This window comes from Varanus komodoensis, unplaced genomic scaffold (genome assembly GCF_004798865.1).
Source record: "Varanus komodoensis strain SLA01 unplaced genomic scaffold, ASM479886v1 scaffold23, whole genome shotgun sequence".
Lineage (NCBI taxonomy): Eukaryota > Metazoa > Chordata > Lepidosauria > Squamata > Varanidae > Varanus > Varanus komodoensis.
This window is the reverse complement of record NW_025335627.1, coordinates 6,534,886-6,551,736: the sequence shown is the minus strand read 5'-3', so window position 1 is coordinate 6,551,736 and position 16,851 is coordinate 6,534,886. Positions and strand designations below refer to the sequence as shown.

At 41.7% G+C, this 16,851-nt stretch overlaps 1 protein-coding gene across 1 annotated transcript in view; it reads right to left on the bottom strand.

The window, feature by feature from the left end:
* GTF3C3 (general transcription factor IIIC subunit 3) overlaps positions 1–12,024 on the bottom strand; it is a 28,786-nt gene extending 16,762 nt beyond the window's left edge. Inside the window, exons 1-6 of the mRNA XM_044431828.1 lie at positions 11,874–12,024; positions 7,597–7,702; positions 4,488–4,666; positions 3,754–3,877; positions 2,667–2,858; positions 1,237–1,402 (exon numbers count right to left, since the gene is read on the bottom strand). Coding sequence (XP_044287763.1) covers positions 1,237–1,402; positions 2,667–2,858; positions 3,754–3,877; positions 4,488–4,666; positions 7,597–7,702; positions 11,874–11,975 — 869 coding nt within the window. The 5' untranslated portion in view covers positions 11,976–12,024. The remainder of the gene's footprint in view (positions 1–1,236; positions 1,403–2,666; positions 2,859–3,753; positions 3,878–4,487; positions 4,667–7,596; positions 7,703–11,873) is intronic.
* Positions 12,025–16,851: the final 4,827 nt, after the last annotated feature.

Below are 16,851 nucleotides of genomic sequence, written 5' to 3'. Positions count from 1 at the left end.
GTTTGTACTAACAGCAGTTTTCTGGATTTTACCCACTGATTGTTATGATTTCGGCAATACTGTTGCCTCCTTATACTGGATCAGCCTTCTGTTCCAATCCATTTCCCTTAAATGTCTCCTGAAAGCCCATCCCTGCGAAATATATTGAGCCCTATAGGATCAGGACATGGCATGAAGGCATCTGATGCAGTCTTGGTGCTGAAGCGAAACAAGTCCAGAGGACTAGATGATGCCTGGCTGAGAGACTACATGAGACTCTTCCTTAAGCTGGCTGGAGCAGCATGATGCAAAAAAGGGCATCCATACTATACATGTACTAAATAAAGAAGTCATCCTGTTCTGCCTGCTAGAACCCATCCATCAGCTTTTCCTTTCTCCTCTATCAAATACTCTCTCCTCTTCATATCCATCCTGGCTCTGTTTCTTTCCATATGTTCCTCTTCAAGCTACCAAGGGTGACTAGTCATGGCAACTATATATTCCCTCTGGCATCAGAGTCTGTATGCCTCTCAATGCCAGCTGCTTGGGAGTGAACTGCTGCCCTCGTGCCCTACTTGGGGGGCTTCCTAGATATCCTGCCTGCAAACCTGGGCAACTGCTAGAGGTAGCAGTGAGGATGCTTTTGGATCAGATGGGGAGTGCCCCACAGGCTACAGGAAAGGATCTGGCTGGTCACTCCAGCAACAGAATGCCGACAAGTGCGGCTCTGCTTATCTTCTTATCTCAGTCCCATTTGCTGGTGCCACTTTTTTGCCTCCATTGCAAATGCAATGTCACTGTAAGACTGACGAGAGCCAGTACAGTGGCATTGTGATGGGAGTGCTGGACTGGGAACTGGGAAATCTGGGTTCTAGTGCCCACTTAGCCATGAAGTTCACTGGATGACTTTGGGCCAGTCACTCATTCTCAGCCTCACATAAATCACAGGATTAATGTGCAGAATAAACAGAGAAGAGGGGCACGTAAGCCAGTTTGGAAGATAAAGTGATATATAAATACAAGAAGGCAGGCAGGCAGGCACACACACACACGCATGCACACGTTTCATCCCATTGCACTGGCACATTAGCTGTTACCGTCTTTCAAAACATTTAAGTACTGAGGGGATGTCACTGGTGTGTTCTGTACTGCACATGAAGCGACACTGGTAGCAAGAAAAACACACACTTTTTGGAATGGTAGTAACAAGAATACATCTCACTTTATCATGTTCTAACTGTGCTATCCAGTTCTTACTTTGCCATATCTCTAGCCAAGTGCATAAAGCGATCGCCATCAAAAGGGGTCAGGAGGTTTAAGATGCGCCTGTAGCCATCCATCGCTAGTTTATGTTCCCCCAGCTGTTCATAGAGACTCGACCTCTCCCACAAGTAACGCACATTAGTGGGATCATACTTCAGAGCTATAAAAAATAAAAGAGGGATTGTTGTATTTGAGAGAAAAATAAATTAATGTTAACAACAACAACTGGGTTGTCCCAAGACTTCACCTTGGCAAAAGAAAGCAGGAACAAAATTGGGTATTTGGTAGCTGGGGAAACTGCTTTGATATCATAGGAAGTGGGACGTCCATTTTCAGGCACAGTATACTTTTGAGGGCTGTGAGCCAAACAACCAAAAGAAAGGCCATTTACTCTCATGTCTTCCTTGAGTGCTCAATGAGGTGCTTGTCTGGTCTCCTCTGGAAACAAAATTATGGACCAGATGGAAAGACTGGCCTCATCCATCACAGCAGTTTATAACTTCCAAGGCATATAGAAATGATAACACTTAACAAAAGGACACTGGCTCTGACCCTCTAGAATAAGGTCAACTGTATCCTTTATTTTTTCATATAATCATTTCATTAGCAGCACTGTGTGACACTGCAATCATGCACTGGATCCCACAGGTCATTTTCTCATGTCATATCCAACACCAAGAGGTGCACATGATAATCCTGTTATATATTAGCCAAACCAACTCTTTAAACTAGCCTGTGTGTGAACATTTGATGGTTCACTCAGATGATAATATCTTGGCTTAATAAACAGAGATACAAAAACAGTTTTTGCTCATGCATACAGTTCCTGTGCTCCCCCCATTCACAGTGTGTCACAGTATGTCCTTAACCATATTTTCCTATTTTCACCCAGATCAGCTTTGATACAAGTCAAGATCTTAAACTGAGTTAATAAGATCCTGGAATATCTTGAAGCTTGCAACCAAAGCTTCCCTCTAAATTACAGGCTTCCTGACTTTCCAAACTATACTGCAAAGGAAGAAGCAGAGGATTGGAGCCAAGAAATGATACTACTAGTAATGAAATGATAGCAAGAAATAAAAACTGTACAGTGGGACTTCATATATAACAATCAGTAGATACCAGGCAAAAAATACCATTTAAATTATGTGGAATACGTTCCTCAGAGAGGTTTGCCTGGCACCAACATTATATGCTTTTCGGCACCAGGTTTTTAATTACCCAATATTTTAAAGTTTAAATATTTTAATCAGGTTTTATTAACATCCTCAATTGTATTTTATCTTGTTATTGATTGTTGTATTTATTGAGTATTTATTACATTGTAAGCCATCCAGAGACTATTGGTAAAGGATGGGATAAAAAGATCCAAATAAATAAATAAATAAATAAATAAATAAATAAATTTAATTGGATTAGATTACCTTTTGCGTAGCAGAAGATAGCCTGTTTAATATTGTCCTGCTCAAGCGACATTTCAGCTAATCTAACCCACTCCTCAGTGTCACTGGGGTTTAAGTGAGCAGCAATCAGTTCAAATTGCAAAGATTTCTCCATGTCTCCTTGGTCTTCATAAATCATGGCAAGAGTTGAGAATGGCTCATAAGCAACAGGAGCTATTCAAATGAGAAGAAACCATGGGTTAGCTCAGGGGTTAAAATTCAGTGATTACCAGCTTCTTTCCAAATGCAAACCACAGTGATGGCTTTGAGAAAGCCTTCAAATGGCATCGAAACAATAAGGTTGGACTGCTTGTTCCCTTATGTACTTGCTTGATGGTTAAGATCTTCAGGGCTAAGACCCTATTTCAAGGACCTAAGCCTTGAGAGAGGAGATGCACAGTTGCAAGGGTCCTTCTCCTGATCAGTTTGCCTACCTCAGAGTGCAGAATCTCTTACAGCCTGAGGCCCAAATGCCATTTCACAGAAGCTATTGAGGGCTGCATTCCAGTGCTAAACAGTGCTGAAGGCAAAAATGGCAGTGCCAAAATAGTTCAAGTAGGCCCACTGAGTGAGACTTAGACTTTAATTAAGTCTAGATTCTTCTTGTTGTTTAAAATGGTTTTAAATCTGTCTCTATCTGTTCATAAGTTGTCATGTATATTTTAATCCTGTATTTTAAAGGTTTTGCTCTTTGTAAACCTTCCAGTTTCTGTATAGAAATGTAGAAAAAATAATGAATGGAAGTTACACTAACACAGGATACCACCCAAACCTTCTAAGCCACTTCCTTTCTAAAGGTGATTTCGGGGATATGTGGGGGAAAGCACCCAATGAAGGCGAAGAAGTTATGCTTGGAAAATAAACAGGAAGGCCCCAGCAAATCTGCAGACCCAGGGAAGGAGCTCTTTAAGATCAAGTCAACAGAACTAGTAAACCAATTTGAAATCTAATCCAGTAACTCTCATAAAATCAAAACTACAGTGAACCTGTCATACACGAGCAGGTATGTTCCAAGACATCAGAGGTTTCCATTTAAAATCTAATTCAGCACACGTTTGCAAATGGATACCTTGCCTGATGATTTCCATGCACATCAGAATGGCTTCCCCATGTTCACCTCGAGCGAACCGAATATTAGCTTCACCCATGAGGCCTCTCAAGGCACGGGGCAGTTTACTGCGGGGTCGTTTTTCCTATGAAAGAGAGGAACAGCAGTTTGTTTCAATAAGGCTAATTTACACTCAGATTCAAGCTACATTACCTGCTTCCAATGAGATACGCATTTCTATTTCCTAGTAAAAATGCCACTTGAACTAGAGTATTTGTTGTACCCTTGATTATGTTTTGGCATTATAATCTGAGTAAGCCCCACATGCATTACTCCACAATTTGTTCATGAAAAAAAAAGGCTAAAGTTTCCCTCATCCTGAAATCAGGCTCTGCCATGGAAGTCTGCAATCAAGCAGTAATTCCTTCAAACATGAGCAAATCAGGCTCAGAAGAGATTAAGAAACATGTAATTTCCCATGGGAAATTAATGTTAGACACTGTAGTCTTCACCACAGTAATTCTGTGCAACTCATTCGTAGCTTGAGAGAGCCAAGAACCCCTTTCAGAGCCCAACCAATTCAATGGGGCTGAAATGAGCACTGGGATGTATGTCCAACTGCACACCCATATCTGCAACATGTACACAGATATCCCTCGCTGGGCTGTGGTCACTTTCCCAACACAGGGCTGCAAGGATGCCATTTTTAGCCACAGCAAAGGCCCCTGGAGATTTTTAACTCTTAAAACGCCTGCCTTCATCATTTTCTTAGTCTCTCTGTTCAGCACCATCTCCAGCGCAAACACATCTCCTGCAGTAGGTTGTTCAGAGATCTCATCATCTTCATCGTCTTCCTCCTCCTCTTCTTCATTTTCTCCCATCATGGAAGCAAAAACACGATGTACAGATTTACTGACCCCATCAGATGTCTCTTCTGGTTGCAGAGAGAAAGGTTTAAGATGCAAATTAGAAAGAATTGATGAATCAGAGAGATTTCAGAAGTGTAGGAATGCTTTATTGGGAGAAATCAGAAAGGTGTCTATTATTTACAGTACAGTTTTTATAGCAATTTATATCAATGTATCCTCCTGCATTTAAACAATGGAAGCCAGGATCATATAAACACTATGGCTGGGATCCTGTGCATGTATGAGGAAGCCTAAAGGATAACATAAGAACTCAATTCTAAGTAACTGTGCATCAGATCAACAGAAGCAGTGCGTATCTCTGAAATCCAGGTGATTTCTTTTCTATTCAAATCATTTTTTTTACGGTTCAGTTACCAGAACTAGCAAAAGATCACATTTGTGGTCTCTCCCTTCCCACTAGTCCACCTTCTTTGAACTATGGTAAAATAAGCAAAGCCTATCATGCCGTTACTTTCTTTCCAGCATTCACCCTACATAATCAGAGTGTGGAGCCGAGAATCATGTTGGGAACCTTTAGGGCAAATCACTAACTGTGATTGTCTTGGATAGATTTTAATTTGCATCAGAAACTGAACACATGCCCACCTTGAGCCCAGATAGGACTCACTCTACAGCCATAGAGCCCACACTTTCACAGCCCTTGGTTCAGTAGAACGATGAGCAGCAACTGCAGCAAAATAAAACTGAATATAGCAGAAAAGTAGCTCAGTTCTAAGCTTAGCTTCGTAACAGACCCTTTAGATAAGGCACAAGTGAATAGGAAACCATTCCTGGGATCACTACTTCTGACAATGCGAATTTCACACAGACTGATCACCAAAACCACATGGTTTGGTTTAGAACGGCCAGCAGGGATCTTAACTAATCCAAAGCATTTTATGAGCTGACATTTAAATGTGACCTTAGCACTGCCTTTCCCAAACTGGTGTGTTAGTCTGCATCTCCCACCATCCCTATTCTGAAATGGCCATGCTGGCTGGGGATAGTGGAAGTTGTAGTCCCACATATCTAGATGGTGCCAAACCAGGGAAGTCTGCTTTAGCCTGTGCTTCTTTTACTGGCCTTTAAAGCCCAACTATGTTTACCCTTTACGAAAAAGCATTTTCAGAACGCAAGGGAAATATTGAATATTCTTGAAATAGCTTTTCTCCATAGATTATTTGCTAAACTAATTGAGATTCATTAGCACAGGAGCTTATACAATTTCCGCTATGGTAGTTAGGCCATTAAAACAATAAAAGGCCCTTTCGACATTTGACTACAGCCATTCCAAGGCTGCAGGCAGATTATAACACAACATCAGCGAATTACAGGCAATAAAAGTAGAGGCCTTTTATGCACAGGTTCATTTTTTCTGTTCCCCTACTTCAGTGGCCAGACAGGTTTTTCCAGGTTTTTCTGCTGCTTTTGGATCATACCCTGACAAAGAGGAAGCTAGCGACAATTAGTGCAGTAAGCACTGTGGCAATACAACTGTGTGCTTTTTCGTGTCACTGTCAAACACCTTTGGCAGAGCCTTTTGTTAGGGGCAGCAAAATTTTTCACACCTCACAATTGCACAGGGCATTTCTGAAACTGTTTGTAAAGCAACAATTCAGTCTGACAAAAGGTGGGCAGCTTCCCATCAATGTAACTCTTTAATAAATGGGGGAAATGGAGCAACATTACCTCCTCTACACAATGTCTCCTAAGGAGTGAAATTGACTGAACCAGAAGCTGCTTGCTATCTGATCCAGCCAATTCCACCATTTCAGAGATTCGTATGAGACCATGTTTTGCAATTGGGAGAATCTCTGCTGTTAAGTAGCCTTTCCTACTTCGTTACATTTGCATAGATTTCAAGCTACTAGCTGTAGATTAAGAGTAAGATGATGGTGATGGTTTTAAGGAAGCTGCTTCCTTGGCCCCCAAATAAATAGTTATTTATACAGTTTAACCCATTTATTATGTTTTCAGAATATTCATAAAGGTGAATATTCAAGTGACAATTTCCAGAGGCTGTTAAGAAAAAACAAAACGGAACAACTTGAGGCCATAATAAGTGGGATCACTGAAAATAATGAAACAACCAATTAATACAAAAGTGATGGTTATGCTCAGAGTACTTTTTAATTAATAGGGGAGACCTGCACTTCCATGTGAGTCACAGGGAACATCTAGATTTTATTTCACCGGGTTCACTTGACTGGGGAAGAAAAAGTGCAACCAGTGCTCTCAGGGGGATGGAAAGCACGAAAGCCCAGTCACTATGTAACTCTGCCTACAAGTATTTTTCAAGGCTCAGTCTCAAAATCAGACTAGCTCTGTGGAACATTTTCGGCTGCAGGGACACAGGTAATGCCTTGTTTTTCTGTCACAGAACAGAGCAGGCCACCTGAATAACAAGCCTACAAGACCTCCCGCATCTCCCTCTTCCCCCCTTTTTTTTTCAGGAAATCAGTGGGCATTTTGGGAGTACTATTGTGGCATTGCTGAAGCTAAGTGGGCATTAATGGAGGAGTTCTCAGAGTCCCAGAAGAAGTTTTGATCTTTCTAAGGAAGAGGAGGATGTTAATGTAACAAAGTAACGAGCAATAAATCTGGAAGCCAATGACAAAGGCAATCCCACTATGATAGTGGCAAGTCTGAGAACACAGGAAGCTTGTCACTTGAGGGCAACCTTCTGTATGCTTTGACAGGAGAAAGACCCACAGCTCCCAGCAAGACTGTCCCACCTTGAATGACAGGCCTAAATGGAGGTGCTGGAAAATGTGCCTGAGATCTGTTGTGTTCTCAATGAGTTACAGCCAAACCAGTAAACCATGTAATGCACAGCCATCACTGAGTTCAAGAAAGTAGTGGTTGTATTTCCTCCCCAAGCCAGGTGACCATAGTGCATATGTTTTTACTGGAGGTGGTGGTGACATATTTAACAAACATCCCTTGTAGTATGTACCTTCAGTTTCACTGTGACCCTGATGTCCGGCCGAAGTTCCTTCTCCGGATGTGGAAGGAGCATCTGGGTCTTCCACATTTCCCTCAGTGAGTACATTTTCACCATCCTGTAAAGATCCAAAAAAAGGTCACAAAGAGAAATCATGTATTGCATAATGGTACTGCTAATACAGGACGCAGTTCCAAAAGCATGCTATCCTAAGGTGTGGAACCAGGTCCTGAGTAGTAAGGTAAGCTTGGATTTTAATGTTTTAAATTAAATTGAAATTTGTTTAATTAAGTGTTCATAACTGTTTATTAAGAGTTAAGGTGTATTAATTTAGGTTAATTAAAATAATCTTATTTATTTTATTTCTATCCTGGCCCTTTAGCCAAAATGGCTCTCATTAATAACTCATTCAGTAACAGGCCAAATACTTCATAATTAAGATTTTAATGGCTCATATTGGATTAAACTGCTCTAAATTACAAACAGGAATCTCTATTGAAATATATCCAGAAAAATGTCCCCCTTTTCAGCTTCTTCTTGACATAGTTCCTCATCAATTCATTGCTTTCCTATTGCACCCTTTTTAAAAAATTGAGTCCCAGCCTGACACTCTTCCTGGAAAATACTGGCCAGGCTTCCTCAACCTAATACCCTCCAGATGTTCTGGACCACAACTCCTAGCATGCCTAGTTGGGGAGGATGCCGGGCATTGTAGTCCAACACTTCTGGAAGGCATGGAATATATTGGTGAAATCTGCCTCAAGCTGAGACAGAACTCTGAGTTTCATAAGCAGCCCATGTTACTTTAATCTGAATTAATGAACTAGGCAGAGAGCTGAGACTATATTCCACTCTTTGGATTTAGACTTAGAGTAGACCCACTGAAATCACTGGGATAAGTGACCCAGGCATAATGAAAGTCCTGCTGACTTCAAGGGACTGGTTTTAAGTATGACTGAGTCAGGATCTACCCTCACTAATGCTACTAGAAGCTGCTTCTCCATTTCTAACTGCAGCTGTCCAGTTGCCACATCATGTACTAGTGTGGAGAGCATGTTTTGGCCCAAAGGTTACTTGCACCTGGGATTCCAGCATCTAAATACAACAAACCAACTCCATGTTATGCTACTACTTTGCAAGGGAAGATTCAGCAACAGAAATAGGATCACCTAGACAAACCAAGTTCCAGTTGACTCAGGCCCCTTCTTTATTCCTCTAAGCCTCTAGCTCAGCTACTTTAATGTATCTGCTCTTGGTAATGAGAATCACAGAATCATAGATTAGTAGAGTTGGAAAGGGCTAAGAAGGCCATCATGTCCTTCAGCCTTTGCAGGATGTCAACACACATCATCCATCTCACTTAGATGACTGTCCAGTTTCTCCTTGAATGCCTCTAGTATGGAGGAGCCCACAACCTCTCTAAGCAACTGGTTCCACTGCCGTATTGCTCTGACAGTTAATTTGTCTGCTCTTTATAATGAGAAAGCAACAAAGACTTATTAAGAGTAGTACATCAGACAGAAATTCAAAAATACAGACTCCTCCCGCTGTTCTATTTCCATCCTGGGAAAAGCTTCCCATGTTGAATGTCAGTCTGGCACAATTTTCTTGTCATGAAAGAAGGTGGTGATCCTTCTGTTCAGATCTGGATGGTTGCACATGCTGAAAGTCATCAGAAATTCTGATTCTTTTAGTCCATTCAGGAGAGCAGAGCCTTTGCTCTCACCCCCCCCCACCAAAAAAAAGTATGGCTTTTACCTGAACTAATTTGTCTGGAGTAGCTACAGGATGGTGTCTCTTAGAGCCTCCAGAAAGAGCTATGCTCAGCTCATCAGGCTCCTTTCTCCAGTGCATGACAATCCATGGCAAAACCATAGTGTTGCTCTTGAAATTCAAAGCAGTAAAAGAAATGCACACACAAAATACTAAAAAGGCTTGCACTTCAAGCCTTGCCTGGGTCCTCAAGCTTTCCCTGGATCCAATAATGTCATGGACGGAAGTGAAGCTGAATCCTACAAGATGGAGGTACCATGGGTAGCAGGTGGGGCAACGGGGGTTCAGTGGGCAGCAGCCCTCTCCCACTGAGGTTGCCCAGTGCCTGCTATGTTGAGACAAATTGCCAGTGTGCAACCACCCTGACCTGATAGCATTATCTTCCATGAATTCATTGCATCCCCTTTTAAAGCTGCCCAAGGTTGGCTGCCACCACCATAGTATAACTTTGCACTGTGTGAAGAAGGGCTTGTTTTTGTCTATTTGAAATTTGCCACTATTCAGCTCCACTGGATGACCCTGGGTTTTAATTATTACGAGAGAAGTAGAATAACGTTTCTTCACATTTTTCTCCACCCCATCACAAATGTGGCAACAATTCCTTTGCAGGAAAGTTGAATTGGTTCCTTAATTATTTTGACTGCCCTTTGCTGTATCTTTTCCTTCTCAAAGTCTTTACATATGACAACTAACACTGTGCAAAGCAAGTCCAGTCACAGCTCTGATACTTTGCAAAACTTCAGTAAATCTTGCATGTGGAGGGGGCAGTATTATGTACACACTTCTTAAAATGTATGTGCATAATGCAGAAAATCAAATTTACCATACTGAATAACTTAACACTATTCTCTGGCTTATGTAAATGTAGTCTTATCATTTTATTTTTAAGCCACTTTATTCTAAGCTATTGAATAACACCTTCTAGAGACTTGGGTACAATCCACAGTAAACCCAATCAGACTGAGAAAAAAGTTCCAAGAGAACTGCTACATGTGTTTCTGTTTCCAAGAGACAAGCCGGAAGCCCAACAGCCAATTCTCAAGTCCAGCTAAACTTGAGTTTAGAAACATGAAAACACAAAGGAGAACAAAAGAAAAAAGGCGGAACCTTCCCCCCCCCCCCAAGACTTTTTTACCCTTCGGGGGGAAATGAGGTTTCTTTCTAATTCTTCCACCCCTTATGGCGGCAATTCTTCACAACTCTATTTGGGAGGGTCAGAGTTGGAGACAGAGAATATCTTTTCTGGACCTGACATAATTGTGTCCATGCAGTAGAAGTACGTATTATGAGAAAAACACAGCTGCTGCCAAAATTAAAGGGTTCGCTCCCTCCATAATGCCTAGTACAAATTAACCTTGTCCAAACACCTTGCAAGCATAGCCATGTGACAAGGGACACATTCCTCAAAATTTCCACCTTTATTTATATATTTATATAAAACATTTGTATGCCACCCAATTGTGCCACAGCACCTCTGGGCAGCTCACAACACAAGAGGGAGGGAGGAGCAGTTAAAAATTAAGTAGGGGGAATGACAGTTTGTGCCAGGCAGCATATTCGAATTGCTGCCAAAAGCTGATCTTACCAGGGGACATTTCTGATCTGAAACCAGTAGTGGGAAGTTATTTTTTCTTCTCACCCCCACGTGACGACCTTATTTGACAGGTGGACCTATTTTTGTGGGTTCTAATGATATCTACAAAGAAAGATTTGCATTCACAAGGGTGATCTTTTCCATCTAAAAACCTCCTCTTTGTCTTATTATTTTCCAGATTAATTCTCATGTCAGTTTTACTTAATGCATTGCATTAGTCAATATTACTCACTGCAGATTTAATTTCTTGTAAACTGCCCAGATTCTATGGAACTCAAAGTTTGAGTTTAAAAATCTGGTTTGACCATTCCGACATCTCCTGAAAAGCTCTGGCTATGAGAAACAGAGTTTTACAAAAGTGTGGAAAATCTCTCACGGAATTTCTGCAGGAATGGAAGTAAATAATAGATAATTAAGGCTGTACTCCTATACACATTTATGCGGGAATAAGTCCAACTAAACTCAGTGGGGCTTCTATCTGAGCAGATATGTGTAGGATTGGAGCCTAAGGCACCAATATTTTGCACACTCACCTGGAAGCAAGTCCACCTTCCAGGGGACTTACTCCACAGCAACCATGCACAGGATGGGGCGGCACAGCAGGCTCTTCCCCATAAAGATGCTTTATCCCGCCCCCCTTCTTTGCTCTTCTCTGTTCTGCAGCATGCAGCTTATCTTAGTTTTCCTCCCTCCTTCAGAGTTCACCATCATGTTTTTCAGGGCTGTATTGGATGATGGGCGGTTCCCTGCAAATGACACCGGTTTTCATTCTTTGGCTACATCATTTTATTTCCCACGATAGCTGAGAGCGCAGAGGAGGAAACGACGAAGCTGTCCACGGGCAGCTCGATCGCAGAAGAGAAGAAGGGCCGGGGGCGAGGAGAATAAAGGTGCCCCAGAGCGGCAGGACGGAAGACCTCACCTTCTTCTCGCGACTTTTGCGCTCTTCCCGGCGCCGCTCAAACTCCTCGAAGGAGATTTTCCCATCCAGATACTCGATTAGCTCGGGGCTAACACCCGACATGTTACGCTCGGCCGAGTAATAAATCCTAGGCTTATTTTAAAGGTGTCAGCTAAAGCGGCAGGGCGCTTATTTTGCGTCGGACCACTGGTCCCACACTTAAAGGAGTCCGACTCTACGGAAAGGACGGGGAACGGCGCTATCGGCGGCGCATGCGTCCAAGCGGCCTCTGTGCGCCGCGCGGGGATCAACGTGTCGTTGCTTCATACGCCTGCGGGAGAGACGAGCGTCTTCCTCCTAGTCTTGGGAAAGAGCATCGCATGGCATGGCATGGCATGGCATCATACCCTTGTGAAACTGCTTCTCATAGCCTGAGTTTTTCAGGGGAAAATAACGGGATAGGAGATGATAGCGCTTGGGAGAATGGCCAGACGGCTCCATCACCTAAGGCTGCAATCTTCTGTGTATGCGCCTACCTGGGAGTAAGTCCTCTTAAAGTGATCATAGTAAATAAGCATAGGAGTGCACCGTAGTGGGTTTAACTCTATATCCTATCCCTTGTAGGTACAACTTTCTGGCCATTTTGCAGAATTACACCCTGTCCTACCCCAGCAGCCCTAACCTTGCCTATGTCTTTACTGAGTTACTGAGACTGCGGTTACTAGTAAAGGTTTATAAGCAACACTGAGGTGTCCCTCCAGCTTGCCTAGATAGAGCATTAGCTGAGAACCCCACCTCCCCCCGGTTACCAAGAGTAACTGCAGAGGCTATTAAAGGGAGATAAAACAGCAGCCCTTCTACAATACCCAGGGCCTACTGAACTTTACAAACAACAATATAGTGCCCGGATTTGCCTTCCCCCCCCCCTTCCTTCCCACTTCCACTGTGTCTTTTTGATTATAAACTTGCAGGCTGGGATATTCTTATTTCTTATCTTTGTAAGTCACCTTGGGAGCCTTTCTGCTAAAGGCTAAAAATGCTATGAATAAAATAATAAGATTCAGCACAGGCTAGGAATCTTACATTTTTACAGTTACACAGAAGGGAGAACTTGCAATTCTATGCACGTTAAGGAAATATGGTTGCTTTAACAATAGAATCCCCTAGCACTGCTGAAATTGCTTTTCTAATTAGCTGGAAGTGGAATTGCAAGTAATATTCCACGTAGCACTTTAGTATTCTGCTGTTATATCGTTTTGCACAAATTTATCTTCTGCTTACTCACAAGTATGTCCTATTTAGCAAAGGACTCCAGCAACCTTTGTTTGCAAGCTTAGCCAGTTTTATTGCTTCATGGTGATACTTGCAGATGGCTTGATAAATACCCTTTTCATTACATCTGGAATAGCCAATATCAGGTGGGAAGCAATTGCCTAGTTCCTTTTTTTTCTTGATTTGCAAAAATGTAGTACTGTACAGGAAATCAACAATCAAAGCCTCATCTGTAGTATGATAACCAAAGTAAAGTGGGGACAAATCAAAGGGTACCGATCTAATAAAGCATAATTGCTCAATTATGTTAAAAAAGAAATTCACCACTACCCAGGACTGGCAAAACAAAGGACAACCACACAGAAAATGTTGGAATGCAATTATTTGTTGATGTCATCAGGGCCCCATAAATTGTAGCTGAATTAAGGATGACAGCTCCAAAGAAGCAAGTACCACTAGACTCCATGACACTTCCAAAGAATAAATGTTCATAGGGTCTTTCCACACATCCCACTGGTTTTAGTGGCACTGAAAGATGCTTCAACTTTCAGGATTGTGCCATGGATGCATTCCAAGAGTCAACAGTTGTGTAAGACATCCTGAATCCAGACAAACTGCTTTCATACTATTTGCAGTCTTTCAAAGGAGTAGCCATGTTAGTGCGGCAGGAATGAAATCAGCCTTTCTATGAAGACAACTCTTTTAGGAAATAAACTCATCTTTCCCAAAGATGCTACAACTTTTACAATTGTTATTTCTTTTATATTGTCATTTCTTATATATTGTTAATTTTATATTGTTATTTTTGTATTTTATTGTATTTTACTTTGTGTTGTGAGCCGCCCCAAGGCTTCGGCAAGGGGCAGCATAGAAATGTTTTAATAAATAAATAAATACAAAGTGTTGCAACTAAATACCAGAAATAATGGGATGCTGTCAAGGGCCATTATGGATAACATTCTGCTTTACATTACTGATACAGTCCAAATTCAGGATGACAGAAGGAGGCTAGTTCTAGCTTCTTTGTTTATGAAGCTATCCAGAATGGTGATGAACATTGTCAGTCAACTGCTGTTAGCTTAATGAGTATAAATCCAGGGGGTATCAAGCTGACTGAACATTACATGTATTCAAGCCTCTGAAGACACCATTAGCCAACTAGGGTTTCTCCTTTTACTTGGTCTTTATGGGTCAGCTGGGTTGAAAGAGATCTTTGTTAAGTATCTTAATAAATTAGTTTTATTGTTCTAATACAATGACTTTCCTAATTGTGGTGGACTCCCATCATTTCTCACCATTGATTATGCTGACAACGGTTGATAGGACAGGTTGAGTTGCAGTTCATCAATATTTGGAGGGCCAAATGTTCTTCATTCCTGTTCCAATAGTATAAACTGTAAGTTAGTTGCTGCTCACTCCTTGCTCCTTACACTGCTAATCTCTTAAGCAAGTCCTACTGAGTCCATGATTCTTTTAGTGTGCAGCCCTCTGGGCAGCTTCCTGGATGCTTATAAGCCCCCAAACTTGGAGGTGTACAAGCATCTTTTGAAGAGTGAAAGGACTCACAGATGATTCTGCCTCCATGCACCTGCAGTCTCCTCCTGGCCCACAAGAACATACCCTTTATCCACAGAGAGGGAGCTGGCATGATTGTTTCTGCACTGGCTGCAAGGGTGCAGATTCCCAGCTCTGAAATCAGATGTGTGGGCTTTGCCCATTGATGACACTTGCCATGTGTTTCAATAATGAATAATATGTTAATGAATCAACCAATAAAACAACTTTGTCTAGAATCTTGCTGATGGTTGTAGAAATGGCATCCCACTCTAAGCTTGGGGCCAATGTATGTATGCCCATGGAAACACCTCAAGTTGTATTTACTAAAGTTGCATTAGTGTATCTTGTTAAGCTATTTCTAACTGTACAATTTGGTTGCAAATTATGTTAGGTATTTAACTTTATTTTTAGAAAGAGCCAGAAGGGCAAAAATGACAAATAATTAGGGAAATAAGTGCCTCTTTTAAACATTTAAAAACAAAGAACTCAGTTGACAATGTTTGGTGTGATAGTGTTTATTTACTGTTCTGCAGAATGGTTTGGTGATACAGTTTGAATTTCTCATATGTTTACATTTAAGCAAGCAAGAATAATAAGCAAACTGTGGGCTGCAGATTTCAATCTGCAGTATCTGGCCTTTAAGGGAAATGATAGCATGTCAGATAATAATAATAATTTAGGCACACTTCTCCATAGATAATTCCGAATAATCTGGCATTCTTAAGCAGCCACCTGCAAAATCAAGGAGAAAATCTGATTAAATGAAGTCTACATTGTATGAAAATATTTGTAATTTTGTTCTTCCATCCCCACTTCAACAGCCAGAACTGTTTGGTTGTCAGGTGAAGTTCCAATATTCAAAGATTAGTATCAATTATTTTGCTGAAGTACCCATGCATTTCACCCAGTCAGATTATGCCATGTTTAATTCCTGGGATCTCTGCTGGCCATGAGTCAACTACTCTACTATGGTTCATAGCTGGCCATTCTCGGTAGTTTAGTTCTGCTCATCCTTTAGAGCAGAGATGCCCCATCTCTTACCCTCCAGATGCTTTGGCCTATCACCCCCATTAGCCCTGACAGGTGAGGGCTGATGCAGTTGTAGTCCGAACAACATCTGGAAGGTACCATGTTTCCCATGCTTGCTTTAGAGCTTAAGGCAGATTGTAGGTAGATGGGTGAGATTATTTCTTTTCCTCAGAAGACTAAAGTAAACTGTTCATTTCAATAGGTTAATCTAAATAGGACTTATACTGGATTTCACCCTCTATTTTCCAGAAAAAAAAATCCCTGAGATTCAGAATCACTATAGTACAGGGTGGCCATTTATGCACTGCCAAAAATGCAGACATAGATTTGCATAGGCTTAATTATATGGAGTCCTCCATAGATCACTGCCTTGTTGTGGCGAAGGGGCTTGCGTAGCTCAATGAAGCTATGAGCTATGCTGTGCAGGGTCACCCAAGACGGACAGGTCATAGCAGAGAGCTCTGATAAAATGTGATCCACTGGAGAAGGAAATGGCAACCCACTCCAGTATCTTTGCCATGAAAACCCCACGGACAGGACCAAAAGGCAAAAAGATATGACGCCGGAAGATGAGCCCCTCAGGTCAGAAGGTGTCCAATATGCTACTGGGGAAGAGCAGAGAGCTAGTACTAGTGGCGCCAGAAAGAATGAAGTGACTGGGTCAAAGCCGAAAGGACACTCAGTTGCAGATGTATCTGGTGGTGAAAGGAGAGTCCGATGCTGCAAAGATCTATACTCCACAGGAACCTGGAATGTAAGATCCATGAATCAAGGCAAGCTGTATGTGATCAAACAAGAGATGACAAGACTGAACATCGGCATCTTGGGAATCAGTGAACTAAAATGGACAGGAATGGGTGAATTTAATTCAGATGACCATCAGGTATACTACTGCGGGTAAGAATCCCTCAGAAGAAATGGAGTAGCCTTCAAAGTCAATAAAAGAGTAGGAAAAGCAGTACTGGGATACAATCTCCAAAATGATGGAATGATCTCAGTTCGAATCCAAGGAAAACCATTCAACATCACAGTAGTCCAAGTCTATGCACCAACCACTGGTGCTGAAGAGGCTGAAGTTGACCGGTTCTATGAAGGCCTACAACACCTTCTAGAATTAACACCAAAAAATGATGTCCTTATC